We start from the raw sequence: 18159 nt of genomic DNA, 5'->3' as shown, positions 1-18159 counted from the left end.
ATTTCTATGGGAGCAATCACTATTTAAACTTTTAGGTGTTTTGATGATATGATCCATATTTTGCTCATCAAAATATCACCAGTTGTATCATAGACTCAGTGCCCAAAAATGCTTGTGGGGTGAAAAAATTGAATTAGAATTAAGGAAGACAAAAGACTAGATAGAGGTTATGTTGAGGACAAAGAGAAGATGCATAGAAGCTAAGGGATTAGTAGAGGACGAACTTTGAGATAGGGAGGGGAATTTCAAATTTGTAATCTTGGAGGGAGTCAGTTCCTCCTGATGACGAGTGCATACTGATGGGCTGCTGTTGTCAAGTTAGAGGAAGAGTCCGAAGGAGAGCATTCTGCCTATGTTCATATGCTTACAGTTAAGTACGTATCTCATAGTTCCCTTTACTCCGAGGGAATACATGGACAATTTGTCCTTTGAATGACAGTTCTTGCCAATGTTTTCATACCCTTTCGCCATTTGTGCTCAAAATTTAATGCCTCAGGGAAAACACTTGAGGTTTTTTCCTTTAATCAGGCTCTATGCCCACACAGCCTGGCTGCTGCTGTTGCCTCATATCTACACCTTTAGCCAGCTTCCAAATTGCATTAGTAGGAATGATTGCCAGGGGAATGATCGTCCCCATTGCTGAGCCCTTGAATAATCAAGCTGCCACATTCATGCTTCATCAATTACAGTGATTGCTCTCTAAAGATAATCCTATTACAGATATGTTTCTCTCCTTGGTGGGCTCTGGGGGAAATGAATCCATTTCCAAATAAATACCATTATATTTAGAATAATTGAAATAAGCATAAGTCTTTGAAAGATTTGGATAACTTTTCCACATGCAAAAGAAAAGCTTCTCACAGTCAGAAGGAATATAGTATGTCATGTTCTCCTCGTATTGTTCATGATGAAAATTCAAGCAAATAATGTGTTCTCCACATGCTGGGGACTAAATTTTGCCTCTAATGTTATACTGAACTGTCAAGAATAATTATTGTAGTGTATGAGTGTATAGGAGTAAATATGCAATGAAATGTGTAATACTAAATATATATGATTTTTAAAATACCATTTTTCTAAAGCCTTCATTATTGGTATATTGTAATTTAATAAATTAAAGATAAAAATTCCAAATCTTATGTTTTAGCAGTAAAATGGTATGTAATTTTGGAAACTTTAGTAACATTTTAAAAAATTGATTATACACAGTGCCTATTTCCATTTAAGACAAATTTTTAAAAATAATTTTTATAGTCTGTGACTGAGAGAGACAATTTTCAGCTGACTGATTCAAAACTTTACAAGTAATTTATGGACATTTGATGGAATTTAATCAGAAACAACTTGGATATAGGAAGAAATAGCCAATAAAATATCTAAATATTTTCAACTTGGCAATTTTTATCATTTTCTTCTATAAGGCTATCCATCCTATTTCTGTTTGAAACATATCTGATACCTGTTTCTTTAAATTAGACATAATTTTCACTTGGCTTTATGTTTCTTTGTCAGGTATTTTGCAATATGGATCTCAATGGGGGAGGTTGGACTGTAATACAGCATCGTGAAGATGGAAGTCTAGATTTCCAAAGAGGTTGGAAAGAATATAAAATGGTAAGTTGAAAGAATATACATAGTTTTTGACATTTTATAGTGAGATTTTCTTCACTACACTATGTGATAAGCCCTTGTATTTTTAGATGTCTTTTCAAAAATAAAATGATACATTTTATTTTAAAAATAAAATGATACATTCCTGAAATTATTCTCATTAAACACAAAGCACTCATAAATCTCTTTCAATTAATGATTTCCATGTATATATCAGAAAGAAAAATATATTACTGAAATTATTTAGCAATCTATTATATATTGTCTGTATTTGTTCCTGATTGAATGAGGGTGGAGGAAGCTAGAATTTGGACCCAGTATGGGATACGTGAGCCAGGACAAGAGAAGTGTGTAGGGCTGTGGGCTGTGGAGCAGAACTAGTGGGCACCATCAATGACTTCACTCAAGTGGCTGGCAAGTTGTTGCTGGCTGTGGACTAAAAACTTCTCCATGTGGCTAAGATGGGCTTCCCCAGTATAGTGATCCAGGGTCATCAGATTTATTATATGGCAGTTGACATCCTTCAAGCACAAAAATAGTAGCATCCAGGTCTTTTAAGATTTATTACACCCAGAAATGGCATGTCACTTCTACTGTATTCTTTTAGTTAAAGTTGATGACAGGACCAGTCCAGATTCAAAGTAAGACACGTACACAAGGGTATGAACTGTGAGATGTGATTGAGGTCTCCAGAATAACAGTAGATAACATCGTTACCATAATCACCATCAACATAGTTACCCTTTCAGTATTTTTATGTACAAGTCTCATACATAAATTCTTATCTAATTTTTATATCAAATGTATTATTTAATACTGTCCCTATTTTAAGAGGAAACTGAGTAAATTGGGAGATCAATTTTTCCAAGATAATACAGTAGTTGGTTGAAATAATCCATAATCCAATAATCACATAGTGCCTACAATATTAACTGTTAAAATCTGCTGACAAATTATCAAGAAACAGTAATGGAAGAGGATTTCCTTTTGCAAACTAATCTCATCTTTTACATCTAAATGTTCCAGATAATTCTTATCTTGACAAGTTTTTGACAAATTCTCCTCTCAGAAGGTAAAGAAAGAGATAAAGAGAAATATTGTACTAACCTAAGTTCTGCCTTGATATTCATGTTGAAAATGTGTAAAAACTGTGGTTTGCTCGTCAACATTGCAGTTTACTCATTAGTAGGTAAACATCAGTAAACAAAGGGTTTTAAGAAATGAAGGAAAGTGTCTACTGGTGTCTCTTTATCTACAGTATTTTTTATCAGATTTAACTCTGAAAGTAAGTTAATAAAGTTTGGAGTTACACAAAGTTAGAATCTTGATATCTACAATAATCCGTAAACTAAAAATAGAAAGGTAGGCTAAAGCCAACAAGATAGAGTTCTACAAAGATAAATGTGAAGTCTTTCAACCTAGACCAAAAATATACAAGATTAACTATGAGAACTTAGAATAAAGATGTTACTGAGCCAGGGCTAAAGTAGCCAATACTATGGCACAGGCTTTTGAGAAAAGAAAGAGCCTTTATTCTGAGGTAAACTGGAAAGGAGACAGGAGACAAGGCTCTCAAATCTGTCTCCACAATCCAGAGATGAGGGTGAAATTTAAAGAACTAGGGGAATGTCATACTTACAGATGAATTGGCTAGTCTTGAGTCAGTCCATACAAGCTGCAGAACCCAGGTTTTATTTATTAAAAGAGGTCTTGTTTTCTAAAGTCCTCTAGAGGCAGCATTTCAATTCTTTGGTTCCGTAGATTGAATGTTCTTGGTGCTGGAGTCACCCTGCAGACATGGCCTCCTGTCTGCACATGCACAGTTCTAGTCATCACTCTGCCACTTAAAAGTGGACTGATTTTTAGCAAATCATTTAACCCATACCTTAACTTTCTCACTTGTTAGGAAGGGACATTGCTAATAGTACCTCACTTGCCTTGTCAGGGATATTGTGAGGATTCAGTTCAGTTCAGCTCAGTTCAGTCGCTCAGTCGTGTCTGACTGTCCGCGACCCCATGAATCACAGCACGCCAGGCCTCCCTGTCCATCACCAACTCTCGGAGTTCACTCAAACTCATGTCCATCGAATTGGTGATGCCATCCAGCCATCTCATTCTCTGTCGTCCCCTTCTCCTCCCGCCCCCAATCCCTCCCAGCATCAGAGTCTTTTCCAGTGTGAGGATTAGCCTTAAGTAAAGCACTTGGCACATTGAATTGTCAGTAAACTGTAGGTATTATTATCCAAGATTAAAACATCAAAAACTGCAAATGTTTTCTTAACTCTGGCAAAAAAATTATTTTGCAGATCATCTTAAGTCATGATTATTTCCACTACTAAAATAGGTTTTGAGGAAGTTATCTGAGAATTAGACTATAGCTATAGACTGGCAAGTCTGAAATACATTATTATTAATACTAATGATACAAGGAAATTTAATATACAGCTGTCAGCACAGTGACTTTCCAAAAAGATGACGTACTAGCTGTAATCACCTGCTGCCTTGGCAAACTAGGTATATTAAGTAAGAAAGATTGCCATATGAAGGATGTCATTGATTCATGTCTCATAAGCACTTGTCATATGTACATATTTAAGCAAGTTTTTTCATTGTTGTAATGGAGATTAATTATTCTTTAATCATAGCTTTTGTGAAGTTTTCTCCTCTCCCTTTTTCAGGGGAGATAGAAAGACTATCTTTTATTCAAACTAGAACAATTTATTAGGTTAGTGTCAGTTCTACACAGTCAGAAATGAGGTAAACTCTAAAATTTTGAAACATTTTGGCAAAAATGAGTCTGATGACTTTTTTTGTTTCGTTTTAATTAAAAAAAAAAGCTGTGGTACATATACACAATGGAATATTACTCAGCCATTAAAAAGAATACATGTGAATCAGTTCTAATGAGGTAGATGAAACTGGAGCCTATTATACAGAGTGAAGTAAGTCAGAAAGAAAAACACCAATACAGTGTACTAATGCATATATATAGAATTTAGAAAGATGGTAATGATAACCCTATATGCGAGACAGCAAAAGAGACAGATGTATAGAACAGTCTTTTGGACTCTGTGGGAGACAGCGCGGGTGGGATGATTTGAGAGAAGAGCATTGTAACATGTATATTATCATATGTGAAACAAATCACCAGTCCAGGTTCCATGCATGAGACAAGGTGCTCAGGGCTGGTGCACTGGGATGACCCAGAAGGATGGGATGGGGAGAGAGGTGGGAAGGGGATTCAGGATGGGGAACACATATACACCCATGGCTGATTTATGTCAATGTATGGCAAAAACCACTACAATATTATAAAGTAATTAGCCTCCAATTAGAATAAATAAATTAAATAAATAAAAATTTTAAAAAATTTATCCTATGTTATAATTTGGTTAACTGTCACCAAAACACATGGTATAAAGTGTTTCAGTTATTTCCTCCAGAGCTTTTCTTTCACCTGCAGACAAAGCAACATGACTCCATGAAGAATGAGCATAGACTCCTTATGCCAACTCTTATCAGTCACACCCACTTCTGCTTCCTGAATCAGAACTGGCTGCTAGGGTGTACACGCTTTGGGAAAAAGAACTTGACGTGTACCAGTTACTCCTTAATCTTCACTGTTCTATTATATACAATAAGATGCTTCACTTCTTTCTCAAGTACTGAGTGTAGAACTAAAGTTTCATCCCTCCTTCCTTTCTGCCTTTCCTCTCTCCTTCCCTTTATACTGGTTGATATCTGTGGGCTGACTCTTGCTTCATAAGGTCTCCAGAATAATACGTTAAAATTATCAACACATGAAATTACAAATATATAATTATTACTTTTAAACCTCTCTCACCATGGAAGACTTGCAGTTATTTAATTGATTCTTAACATTGGCTTTAAGACTACAAAATCTTTTACCGAAACTTTGTTTTCACTTAAAACTTCCTTATGAGGAGATTCAGCGAAATCTGGTTAATGGATTTGTAAAGATGTTTGCCAAGGGGGAAGTCTGGAGTGGGCTTTTTAATGAGGCACTTAGGGAACAACATTAACTCCTTCAAGCCATGAGAATACCATTTAGTGTCCTACAGCAATAACACTTATCAGCAGTACTTTTGCATATACAGCCCAATCAAGCTAGGCATTCCAAACAGTACCCCAGTGGCCTAACTTTATAGAAGGTAGTGACTAATGCCCTGGAAACAACCTGTCTTTGTATTGAAAACATTTAGCTCCATAAACAGAGCTTCCTATTTACACAAATATTTCATTCTGAGCACCATACCTTCTGGGAGTTCTTTGTTTCTGGAAAGAAATTAAGAGCACATTTTCAACTTCATTTTATCGTATTCATATTAAAAGGAGAAAAATATATATCAGAAATTTAAAATGCTGAAATATTCATCTTTTGATCTCTCTTGGGCTATCTCAGTAGTTAGAGGAGATAGACAATTGAATTGTATATTAAGCACCTTTGGAAAGCCACAACTCAGTAACCCTGACGACTTATCTGTTTTCTTTGATCATTTTATGAAAAGAGATGAAACCTACAGGGTACATAGACTGTGTCTGGTTTCAATTGTGTTTCATCCATAAAAAGTCAACACTTCCTATGAATATTATCAGACAAAACAAAGTATCAGAGATAATTATTTTATCAACTTGGAAAAATATGAATCAAAACTGAACATTTTGGCAAATTTTGACAAAAACTAATGAATATTAGTTTATTCTCTGTGTGCTTTTTTTTTTAAGCAAAATGTGGTCTATAAGGCTAGTTTTAAGTCAGCATTAGTTTAAGCTGAATTCCAGGGTCTTTTGCCTTCTATTAAAGAGCTAAAAGAGAAATAAAATTGATAAACAATCTATCTGAATTATGATATCAGAATCATGATATGTGATTTTTAAATTATGTGATTATGATTGGCAGGGTATGGTATAGCATCCTTGGGTTTTATTTATAAAAAAGAACAAGTTCTGTTTTTATTACTATTGTTCATTCATTGTCAACACTGCTTTTTACTTACTGCTTTTTCAGTGTCAACACTGAATTTTGTATAAGACTTTACTTTCATTCTTATGACTGTTGCAGGCTACTTGGAGTAAAATATGAAACCTGTGGTAAGCTGGCAGATATACAATAAGATGTAAATCTTCTTCTTTTTTTTTTTTTTTGCTTGTTTGTGCATTGTCCATCTCTGTATTTCTAGAAAACGTATGAATTTGTTTCAAAGACACTCCCATAATATACAATCAACACTTAACTCCTAATATCTTCATTATAAAGATGAAGTTTAGTTTTATGCCTGCTTTTTTCCCCCCCATATACCTCTTAGATAATTTGATCTGGTTAATTTATTATTTCTCATTTGCATTGAGAATAGCTATTCTACATTATAATCCTATGGTTTTCCACCTTTAGTACACCGCATACTCACCTGAGGAACTTTTAAATGTACAGATCTCTAAGACAACCCCAAACATACTAAATCAGAACCTCCATATGGGAACCAACCAAGTCATCTATATTTTGCAAAAGCTCCACAGCTGTTTCTGATATGCACTGCCAGTTGAAAGCAAATGTCAGAACTATCAAGTTATTAGCATGGGTTTAAGATCTCAAAACTTTCTTTTGTAGATCCTAAAACTTATGAGATGCAGTGAGAAAGAAATTAAAAAAATAGAACCAAAGTAGAGTTAGAGAAGACAACTTCTCTTTAGCAGTAGGAAAGCAGAAACAAGAGTAAGAAGATAATCTATAGACACAAACTATTGTTTGTGCCATAGCTTAGCTCCTGTTGCAACCAGTTGGTTTAAACTTATTTAATAATTAACTTATTGGATTAAAATGACAGTACTCATTTGTATAAACCAATACTCAGCTTATCATAAGAATACATTAGTTCCTAACATCTGAAAACCATTTAAAGCATTGATTCAATATCTCCTTTTTAAATTTCAGGCTAAGACAAGACCTAGGATTTCTCATACAGAGTGGAAAAGAACCAGCCTAACGCCATATAACTTACAGTCTCTTGGGACAGAGGCAGATAAGCAGAAAATTACTATATATTGTGATATATCCTCTAATTATAATAGAAACTAGCTTTTTGTTAAGTACTCCTCATGCATCAACACTGAGATAAATGCTTTGAGTATATTATCTCACTTCTATCTCACAACATTATATATGGAAATATTTTAAATCCTTATTTTGCATATAAGGAAACTAAGACTCAAAAGTAATAGCAAGTATGTGGCTGAGCAAGACTTCCAATTGGAGCCAGAGGTAGCGAGTAGAAGTTGTTTAATCAAAGCTGTCTTTGTGACTAGGTGTCAGATTCATGGTTGCCTAATAAACTATCCAACAGACAGTTTACTAAATTAGGAACCCATTTTCCCTTCTTTCTTGAATTTTTTCATCTTTTGTTTCTGCATCATTGCACTTAGCTATTAGAAGGTTTCCTCCTACACTGTCTCTCTAACAGAGAGATTGATTGTGTTAGAATCTAACACATTGATTCCTCGCAGCATATATTTTTTCCAAGTTTTCCGGAAAGGTGGACGAAATAAAATTTTGTTTTATCAAAGCAAATTTCACTGCTTTCTCTTCAGTTGTTTCTTCTCTATCTTCAGTCACAAAAGCAAACTGTTTAGGAATGGTTATTAGCCTCCACTTAGAGGGGGTACAAGCTTGCATGCCAAGCTGGGAACGAAGACACAGGGAGGATTTACACAAATGTTCTTCCTTTTCGGAGGCTTGCTGGAGATCACTGTGCAAAAGCTAGGAAGGCTGGGGAGCTTTTATACCCTTGCAACTGTTTCAACAGCGTGGAAGTATTTGACCTAAAACTTCACACTTCATCATCCCCACCTTCCTTATTCACATTTAGTATAATTACTGAATCTCTTCTAACTGACCACACAAAAGAGGGAATCCTCAAGTGGCTATAGAGTTTTTTCATGTCTGAGCTGAAAAGAAAATGCAAGGAGAATCCTGGCGGTCTTCTTTTTCTTCCCAGTGGCTTCTGCAACTGAGAATGTGCTAATTTTCAGTCCCCTGTAACCTTCTGCTTTGCTTACTCATTGAAGAAGGTAAATTTCACTCTTCTCCATAGTATACAGCACCAGTTGCCCTCAGTTCAGTTCAGTTCAGTCGCTCAGTCGTGTCCGACTCTCCGCGACCCCATGAATCACAGCACGCCAGGCCTCCCTGTCCATCACCAACTCCCAGAGTTCACTCAAACTCATGTCCACAGAGTCAGTGATGCCATCCAGCCATCTCATTCTCTGTCGTGCCCTTCTCCTCCTGTCCCCAACCTTTCCTAGCATCAGAGTCTTTTCCAGTGAGTCAACTCGTCACATGAGGTGGCCAAAGAATTGCAGTTTCAGCTTTAGCATCAGTCCTTCTATTGAACACCCAGGATTGATCTCCTTTAGAATGGACTGGTTGGATCTCCTTGCAGTACAAGGGATTCTCAAGAATGTGTAAAATCTTGTCACATTTTAAATTAAGATTTCCTGCCACTGTGGAACTCTTGCAACCTGTGACTTGAGCATCTTAAGAACAGAGAAGAAAGGAGATCCTAGAGTATGGACTTCAATAGATCCTACATCTGTACTCTGGGCTACAAGGAGATGATCTTAGGGGATGCATGTACCCACTGCAATTGGGACAAAAGGTACTTAGTTAATCAAAAACTAATTTAAATTGAGATACATATATGCAACTAAGTTAAAAGCGTACATATATATATATATGCTAATACATTTCATTGAAAATACAATCATTTGCCCACATTTTTAAAATGGAGGCTCGAAGTTTAGAATTCTGAACTAGAGATTCTTTCATAAAACTTTCCCATAATCAAATGCATCAAATATTTAGCTTCTGTTTTTGTTTTTTTAAAACTAGAGCAAATAAGGCATATAAAAAGTAATGTATGTTAAACGTCCTCTAAAGTTTTATTATTTTCCTCAGTCTTTTAGGATTGTTGCAACAACTTATAGTTCAAAAGAATTTTTAGTGATTTGCTTTCATAGAGCAAATCTAAACATCTAAATTAGTTTTTACCAAAAACAAAACAAAATTCCTCTTTCTTGACTAATATTTAACTTATTTACATAACGTTATAAATCTTATCATTGCCATAAGAGAACTGGAATAAATGAGTTTGAGACCAAACACAACTGGTCTTTGGTAAGTAACTCAGTTGGCAGATGGGAGTGCAAAACTGTATTTAATACTTTTAGTGTACTCTGGGTATTAACATACTTTAAAATACTGCTTCATATAAGTTGGTTAAAAGAGAAATAATTTAAGAACATTTCTACTGAAAATATAATTCTGTAAAGTTAATATACATTAAACTTTAAAAGAAATAAATATTTTTCAAATTCTATCCTCTGTATTGAGGAAATAAGAATTGCTGCATGAAACAGGGCACCCAAAGTTGATGCTCTGGGACAACTCAGAGGGATGGTGTGGGGAGGGAGGTGGGAGGAGGGCTCAGGATGGTGGGACACATGTACACGCTTGGCTGATTCATATCGATGTATGGCAAAAACCACCACAATATTGTAATTAGCCTCCAATTAAAATAAATTAATTAATTTAAAAAAAGAATTGCTGTGATTTTTCAGTACTTTCCTCATTCTTATTCATACAGATAGAATAAGACCCTTTATTAGTGAATACCTAGGTGAACCAGAATGTTTCTTTCTGCAACATCAAAGTATATCATGTGATTATTAGACACCTCCAAGTTTTTCAAATATCAAAGTGCACAAGATAAATGGAAAGTTTCTTCAGATTCAGATTTATGGACTGGTCTCAGCCACTTTGATTCATGTTGGAGCCTGCCAGAAATATTTGTTTTCAACTAAGTGCTTCAGTGATTATGATTCAGTTGGGCACTTTAAGAAACACCCTTGAGATTCAACCAAATTACCTACAAGAATTAAGTTAAAAGGTTATTTTTCTGAATTCAATTGCAGATTACTATAGTCTTTTGTTTTCTTCCTTCCTGCCTTTCTTCCATTTTCTTTGAACTTCAGTAAAGCATATGGAGTGCCCAGTGTATGCCAGCATTCTACTAGTCTTTGAGGATTCACAAATATAACACAAATTCTGTCCTCAAGGAGCTCATAGTCTGGTCAGTAAAACATGTAGATCGGGAATTATACTGAACTTCAAGTTTTACCAAGGGATACTTTCTGAGGCAGTTGTGAATACCCAAAATCTAGGGCACCAGTAATCTCCTAGGGTTTTTAATTTTCCTATCACTAACATAACCAGCATTAAAAGTTAGCTTTCTTTTATGTACTACTTCTTTTATCCCACAAACAAAACTGTTTTGAACACTTAGTAGCAATGACTAGGATTGCCTTAAGAGAACAGTGGAAACTTGTTGACATTCAGGGTTGGAGCCTCCAGCTAGATTCCCTCACTAGCTATTAAGTGTCAGCCTTCTACCTCCAAATCCTGATCTATGGGTGTGACATATTTAATTGACTGAAGTCCTGGGTTTACAGATTTGCTTATTATTACTTGAAAAATGTTAAAAGCTATAGAAGTTAAGGGTCCAGTAATCTGTTTGTTACTATCTAACATAATTTGACCTTGAATAATAATATCATAACACAATAATAGTATTGTTAAATAACTTCTGATGATACTCATTGAAAAATGTTTAAATTATGTTGAAAATATTCCATTAACTAGTATGTAAGAACCGTTTTCAAAAGCAGGTTGTGATTGAGAAGCCTTTACTGGTTAAACCTATTAACTAGATTCATTTAATACAAAAAAATCTCATCTACACAGATTTGAATATCATATTTTTACTGTGTTAGAATTACTGTAATGAGCCCTGGAGAGGAACATAGAAGAAAAATACTGAGGAAGTGAAGAAAGTGTATGCAAATATGAAAGAACCGTCTTTTAAAGCATGTTGTATTATTGTTTAGAACATAATATTAAACTTGAAAAGGTCTTCTCTGTGAATTAACAACTGCATCTCTGTCTTCTTTGGCAGGGTTTTGGGAATCCCTCTGGTGAATATTGGTTGGGGAATGAGTTTATTTTTGCCATAACCAGTCAGAGGCAGTACACTCTAAGAATTGAGTTATTGGACTGGGAAGGAAACCGAGCCTATTCACAATACGACAGATTCCACATAGGAAATGAAAAGCAGAACTACAGGTAAATCCTTCTTGGGTGTGGTGTTCAATTGCCTCATGCCTAGTCATTTAACAGTTTTAATAGAAAAATGTGGAAAATAAAGAAATGATCCTTCAAAATGAAAATCAGTCTGTTTTGGCCTATGACAGAGAGATACAAAAAGCCCTGTAAAGTCTTGTTCAAAACTTTAAATTTCAGTTTTCACAGACCGATTATTTTGATGTTGGCTCAAATTCTAGAGATAGGGAATTCATTCAAGTGTGATATTATTGTTTTTATTTTCATTATTGATATCATTGTTATAAAGGTGCAGTGAATTCATACATATAAAACTGATGACAGAGAATTGACTCAAACTCAGGGGCTTGAAATAAATACTATTTTCTACCAGGTTTTTTACTTGCACTTTCCATATTTACCTTTCTTAAATTATTTTTTACATTACCTTGAAGGTGACAAAAGAGGGGTAAAATTTTATGTTTGAGTGATTTACATGAAAAATAAGGTGAGGCATAATTTAGAATTTTTTGGTCAAAATGTGAAAGACAAAAGTAACTCCAAGTAGTAACATCAATATACACAACATGTTGTGTTTTTTTTATATCATTGCAGATATAAACATAGACAAACTATATCCTTAATTGTTAATATCTCAGATTTTTCTTTCAATGAACAGCTTGTACACTAGAAAAAAATGGCTAAGCAAGTAACACAGGGCAGTAAATTTATTTCACAAACACTGCATTGCTTCTATCTTCTAGGAACTCTACTAGGCACTGGCAAATTTGCAGTCAGTGATGAGATCACTAGTCTCCCAGACCTCACAGTTTATCTTTGTTACAAATTAGGTCACTAAATAACTGGTTCCTTGAGAACAGGAAGTATATTTCAGTTACTTTTATATCAGTACCCATAAAGGCAATACTTGGCACATCAGTTAAATTCAGTTCAGTTCAGTCGCTCGCATAACAGGTCCTTAATAATTACGTGTGACTCAGTTCTGTAAATTAGATAAACAGTAAATTAGAGTTGCAGTGATTTTAAACTCTTGATAGTGTGGCTACTCTACCCTGGTCTTGGAAACACGAGTGTATACATTAAAGGGTTGGCACACTGCTCCAAGCAAAATGCAGTGACAGCTACCAAGACCTGACGCTTGTATTCCAACCTGTGTGGCCATCTCCTCATAGTTCAACTGTTTCTGCTGCTTGTTTGTATTTCTGAGACATACCATCCTTTAGGAGTTTAAATCTATAACTCTTTTATGAATGCATCTCATTTTATTTTAATGGATTATATATGGGATTGAATCCTTGGAGACATAATAATCATTTTCTTAACAAACAGTGATGATATCACTACAACAGAAGATGTGAAATTGATCCAAGGAGTTGATAGTCTCATGGTGGGGACTGAGGGTGTGCATATGGCAACTCAAGAAACAAAAGAAAAGACATTTATAAAATCCAATGGAGTGTGAGAAGAAATGTTTCCAAGGAGGTCAATATTTTGAGAGTTTTATAACAAGAAAAACCACTGTAAAACATCAGGGATACTCTTGTGTAAATGTTTTGAGTTGAAACTCGAAACTATATGAAACTTGGCTAATGTCAGACAGACTGACAATAGGACTAGCAAATAATTAGTCTAGTCTTTTTCTAGGCTCCTGAAGAATTTGCTTTGGTTCTTTTCCAAACGTCTCTCAGTTTGTGTGTGTGTGTGTGTGTGTGTGTGTGTATGTGAGCATGCTTATAAGGACGGGGTGATATTAAGGGTACAGGTTTAGGGGTGTTGGAGGCCTCTGAAGTAGGCTTCAGGGTGCATAGTATGATTGTCATTCTGGCATCTGCTTGAGGAAGGCACGCTTGTCTCCTCTTCCAGGCCCACTGACCTCACTGAGCATTTCCCAGTCCTTGAGCATCTTTGTAATTCTGATTTTGACCCAAATGATGCAGATCTGTGATCAGAAACCTAAAGTGAGGCATACACTCTGAGATCTCCATTTTTGTCTCTTGAGAGAATTGTGAACCTTGAGAATCAGAATTACAAATCCAGAAGGAACTTAATCATTTAATTCCAAACCTTTGGTTTTAAAGAAAATGAAGCTGAGGTTCAGAAATCTACAGTATTTTTGCCCAAGGAAGGAGAAAGACTTTAACATGGGATGTTTGACTCCTGCTGGTTCTGTGTAATTTCCACTCTGTAATACTACTGTAATAAAGCTGGTGGCTCTGGCCCTCTTTCCTGCCAAGACCGAGCAGAAAACAGATCTGTAATCATCACCTTCTTATGCGGTTAAACATTAAGATTCACATTGGCATCAACTGAGAAATTAAAGCTCATTAAAACATAATGCCTGTTCTGGTGAAAGCTTAGTTGAAATAAGCATACTATAAACTGGCATTATTATTCACTCTTTTAAAGAAAATCAAACAGAAGCTTGAAAAGAGAACCTCTCCACCTCACTGCTCACTCATGCCCCGCACTGATTCTCCAAGCCCAGTAACACCACGGGTGGCCTCAAGTCGGGACTCCAGATGTCCAGCTTTGCTTACGGTGCATCTGCTGTGCTTGCTTCTCTTCTCTCTGAATTAGGATGCCTCGCTGTGATAAATTCTTAAAGAATTAATGCATTTATGTATATTTTATAATTTATTGACTTATTTTTAGTACTATAATCATTTAATCCTTACAATGACTTTTGAGCTGGGTACTATTAGATACATATATAGATGAAGAAACTTGGATGAGGCTTCGGAAAATTGACCTGCTCAAATTCAACTAAATTTCAACTAAAATCAAAACTATGAAATTCGTGATAGGTTTTTGCTTTCTATTTTTACACTTTCTATATTTTTTCCTCTTTGAAATTAAATTCAGAAATTTTTGAGTTTTCTTTTTTAAAGTTATTTATCTTAATAGTAATTGTATTTGGAAAATTCTTATAATAGTTGTGGTCATACTGTATAAACCAAAAAAAAAAAAAGGTTTAAATATCTTTCTCATATTCTAGACATTTACTCTAGATTAAAAGTAAATGTTGTGAATAGATTGATGAGCTTACAAATGTACATGTAATACACCTATTTTTCTTTTATTCTCCAAGGAAAATTCAATCTCAGATAGAAAATAAAATGTATAGAACCCAGGAGAATATAAATAAGAAAAAACAATAATGTGAGAGTGTTGTGATAGACACATCATGTGAAATAACACACAATCAACATGAAATTATTAAATACTTCCTCTGGAGAGGTAGTATTATGCAGATCTTGTCATCCAACACCCAGACTATTATAAAGCCTTCCTGCCTCCAGTCTTGATTCTCTCAAATATATTTTCCAAGCTATTATTAAGATTTTTTCTGAAAGATAATCTGACTTGGTCTCTGCCATCCTTCACATATGTCAACAGTGTTCAGATATCTACAGATAAAGTCTGCCACCTAAAACTCATCATGACTTGATCCTAGCTACTTATTCAGCTATTACTTCCATGCTGCCCTGCACAATCAGATAACCCCTTATTGTGAATATGGTCCAGAAACTACTTGCAATTTCTCTTAACCATCCATGCCTCTTCTTAAGTTTTCTTTTTAAGAATAGTTTATCTTAATAAAAATTTAATTTTGAAAATTCTTGTAATAGTTGTGGCCACACTGTATAAAGCAAAAAAAAAGAATTTTAAATAGATCTTCCTCATGCTCTAGACACATACTGATTAAAAGTAATTCTATATCCTTACCCTATATACATGAATCCAACTTTGGATGCATCTTCTAAACCTTTAAGGCTTTCCTTTATTCCAGGAAGTCTTCCATGACACCTGCTATAGTGTAATCTGTAATGTGCTCACCTGTGGCTCCCCTCGGAAGCACTCCTTCACCCACCTGCTGGGAATGTTGTGCCCTAACAGCTTGTAGCCAAGGTCCTCTGAGTATGCCTGTGCGTGGCTGAAGAAAGTCATAACATTCAAGGTCACTGCTCCTTCCTACAGACAGATTGCATCCAGGGGGTCAGTACAGAAACATTATTAAAGACTACATGCCCTAATCCAGGACAGTTCTGAGGGACTATCCAGGGCTTTCACTTGAAATTAGCTGATATGGTTACCGTGACTGCATGTGAACCCAACTTCTCCTTCTGCTTAGTACTGCTTTCTTCAGTCTGCCACAGGAATCAGTCCTAAAATCATTCTTATAAATCTCCCTACACTGATTTCCCAGATAAGTGCAATGTTACCCTCATTCTCAGGTCAGTTGGATGCTTTGTGGTCCCAAACAAAGATTCATAACAATCTATAAATATCCACAAATCTGACTGCCAACCTGCCAATGCAGGAGATGTGGGTTCAATCCTTGGGTTTGGAAGATCCCTGGAGAAGGAAATGGCTTCCCACTCTAGTATTCTTGCCTGGAAAATTCCATGAACAGAGGAGCCTGGAGGGCTCTGGTTCATGGCATCGCAAAAGAGTTGGACACAAATTAGCAACTGAATAACAAACAATCCACATTTTTTAAAAAATGGTTTCTATAGGTAGAAACTTAGAAATTAGTGGGAAAGATCATACACATGGTAAGATAACCACATAACAATGTCTATGATCTTTCCCATTAATTTCTAAGTTTCTAGCCTATAGAAACCACTTTTTTCAATATTGAAGATGTATACCTAAGCCAGCCAAATTATTACTAACAATTAATAGTTGTTATTTGTTGAATATACACTATGCACCAGACACCTTGTTTTACATAAGAAAATTGAAGTACAATACTTCACACAAGGCCACAGGTACTAATAAAAGTCACAATTTGAGCTCTGATCTTATAACTACCCACCATATGGCCATGCCTTAATAAAGGGAAATGCATCAGTTAATTTCTGGAATTAAATACACTCAAATAACATATTCTAAGAGATAAAATATGTTTCTTCTAACCCCATTTCTGTCTTCAATAGTCTGAATGTTGTGGACACATTATCACATTGCTCAATTTTCCATCCTATAAATTATTTATAAAGCTACTTGTAGCTCAGAACTTATTTGCTAGAATAAAATCACCTTTATGTATACATTTAGTTTTACTTTTCTCCCTTTAACTCTTTGATAAATGATTACATTTTGATCTCACTAAAAAAAATACTGTAGTAAGATTATTTTTTTATCAGCTTAGGGCTTACAGTAACCTTTTTCTTCTCATTAAAACCTTGCTGATTTTTGCCGGTGTGAACAGTCAATGGAGGAACACATGCTGAGGCTGAAGCTCCAATACTTTGGCCACCTGATGGAAAGAGCCAACTCACTGGAAAAGACCCTGATACTGGGAAAGATTGACGGCTAGGAAGAGAAGGGGAGGACAACATAGGACAAGATGGTTGGATGGCATCACCGACTCAATGGACATGAGTTTGAGCAAGCTCCGGGAGGTAGTGAAAGACAAGGAAACCTGGCGTGCTGCAGTCCATGGGGTCACAGACAGTCAGGCGTGACTGAGAGACTGAACAACAACATCAAATATTTGGAGTTAAAACAAGAAATACATAGCCACCGCCACATCAAATGCTGAAAAGAAATAAGAGTTTAATTGTGGGTTTAGGGAGATACTGTGATCTACCAGAGTTGGACTGTGAAGAAAGCTCAGTGCCAAAGAATTGAGCTTTTGAACTGTGGTGCTAGAGAAGACCCTTGAGAGTCCCTTGAACTGCAAGGAGATCCAACCAGTCCATTCTAAAGGAGATCAATCCTGGGTGTTCATTGGAAGGACTGATGCTAAAGCTGAAACTCCAGTACTTTGGCTGCCTCATGCAACAAGTTGATTCACTGGAAAAGACTCTGATGCTGGGAAGGACTGGGGGCGGGAGGAGAAGCGGATGACAGAGAATGAGATGGCTGGATGGCATCACCGACTTGATGGACATGAGTTTGAGTGAACTCCGGGAGTTGGTGATGGACAGGGAGGCCTGGCGTGCTGTGATTCATGGGGTCGCAAAGAGTCGGACATGACTGAGCGACTGAACTGAACTGATCTACCAGAAAGAGCTCTGGAGTTGTGTCTGACTCTTGGTGACCCCATGGACTATACAGTCCATGGAATTCTCCAGGCCAGAATACTGGAGTGGGTAGCCTTTCCCTTCTCCAGGGGATCTTCCCAACCTAGGGATCAAACCCAGGTCTCCTGTTCAGTTCAGTTCAGTTCAGTTCAGTTCAGTTGCTCAGTCGTGTCCGACTCTCCATGACCTCATGAATCACAGCATGCCAGGCCTCCCTGTCCATCACCAACTCCCGGAGTACACTCAAACTCATGTCCACAGAGTCGGTGATGCCATCCAGCCATCTCATTCTCTGTCGTCCCCTTCTCCTCCCGCCCCCAACCC

General features: G+C 36.1%; 1 protein-coding gene across 3 annotated transcripts in view; it reads left to right on the top strand.

The window, feature by feature from the left end:
- ANGPT1 (angiopoietin 1) overlaps nucleotides 1-18159 on the top strand; it is a 310595-nt gene that overhangs the window by 253667 nt on the left and 38769 nt on the right. For 2 of the 3 annotated variants that reach the window (XM_055431653.2, XM_088844759.1), the window contains 2 exons: nucleotides 1513-1614; nucleotides 11640-11806. In XM_055431653.2, the coding sequence (XP_055287628.2) occupies nucleotides 1513-1614; nucleotides 11640-11806 (269 nt within the window). Of the gene's footprint in view, nucleotides 1-1512; nucleotides 1615-11639; nucleotides 11807-17018; nucleotides 17469-18159 lie in introns of those variants that run through there. The other variant, XM_055431654.2, reaches the window with a different exon arrangement.

The sequence above is a fragment of the Moschus berezovskii genome, chromosome 16 (genome assembly GCF_049115385.1).
Source record: "Moschus berezovskii isolate FMDL1 chromosome 16, NW_MosBer_1.0, whole genome shotgun sequence".
Lineage (NCBI taxonomy): Eukaryota > Metazoa > Chordata > Mammalia > Artiodactyla > Moschidae > Moschus > Moschus berezovskii.
This window is presented reverse-complemented; position numbering and strand designations above follow the sequence as displayed.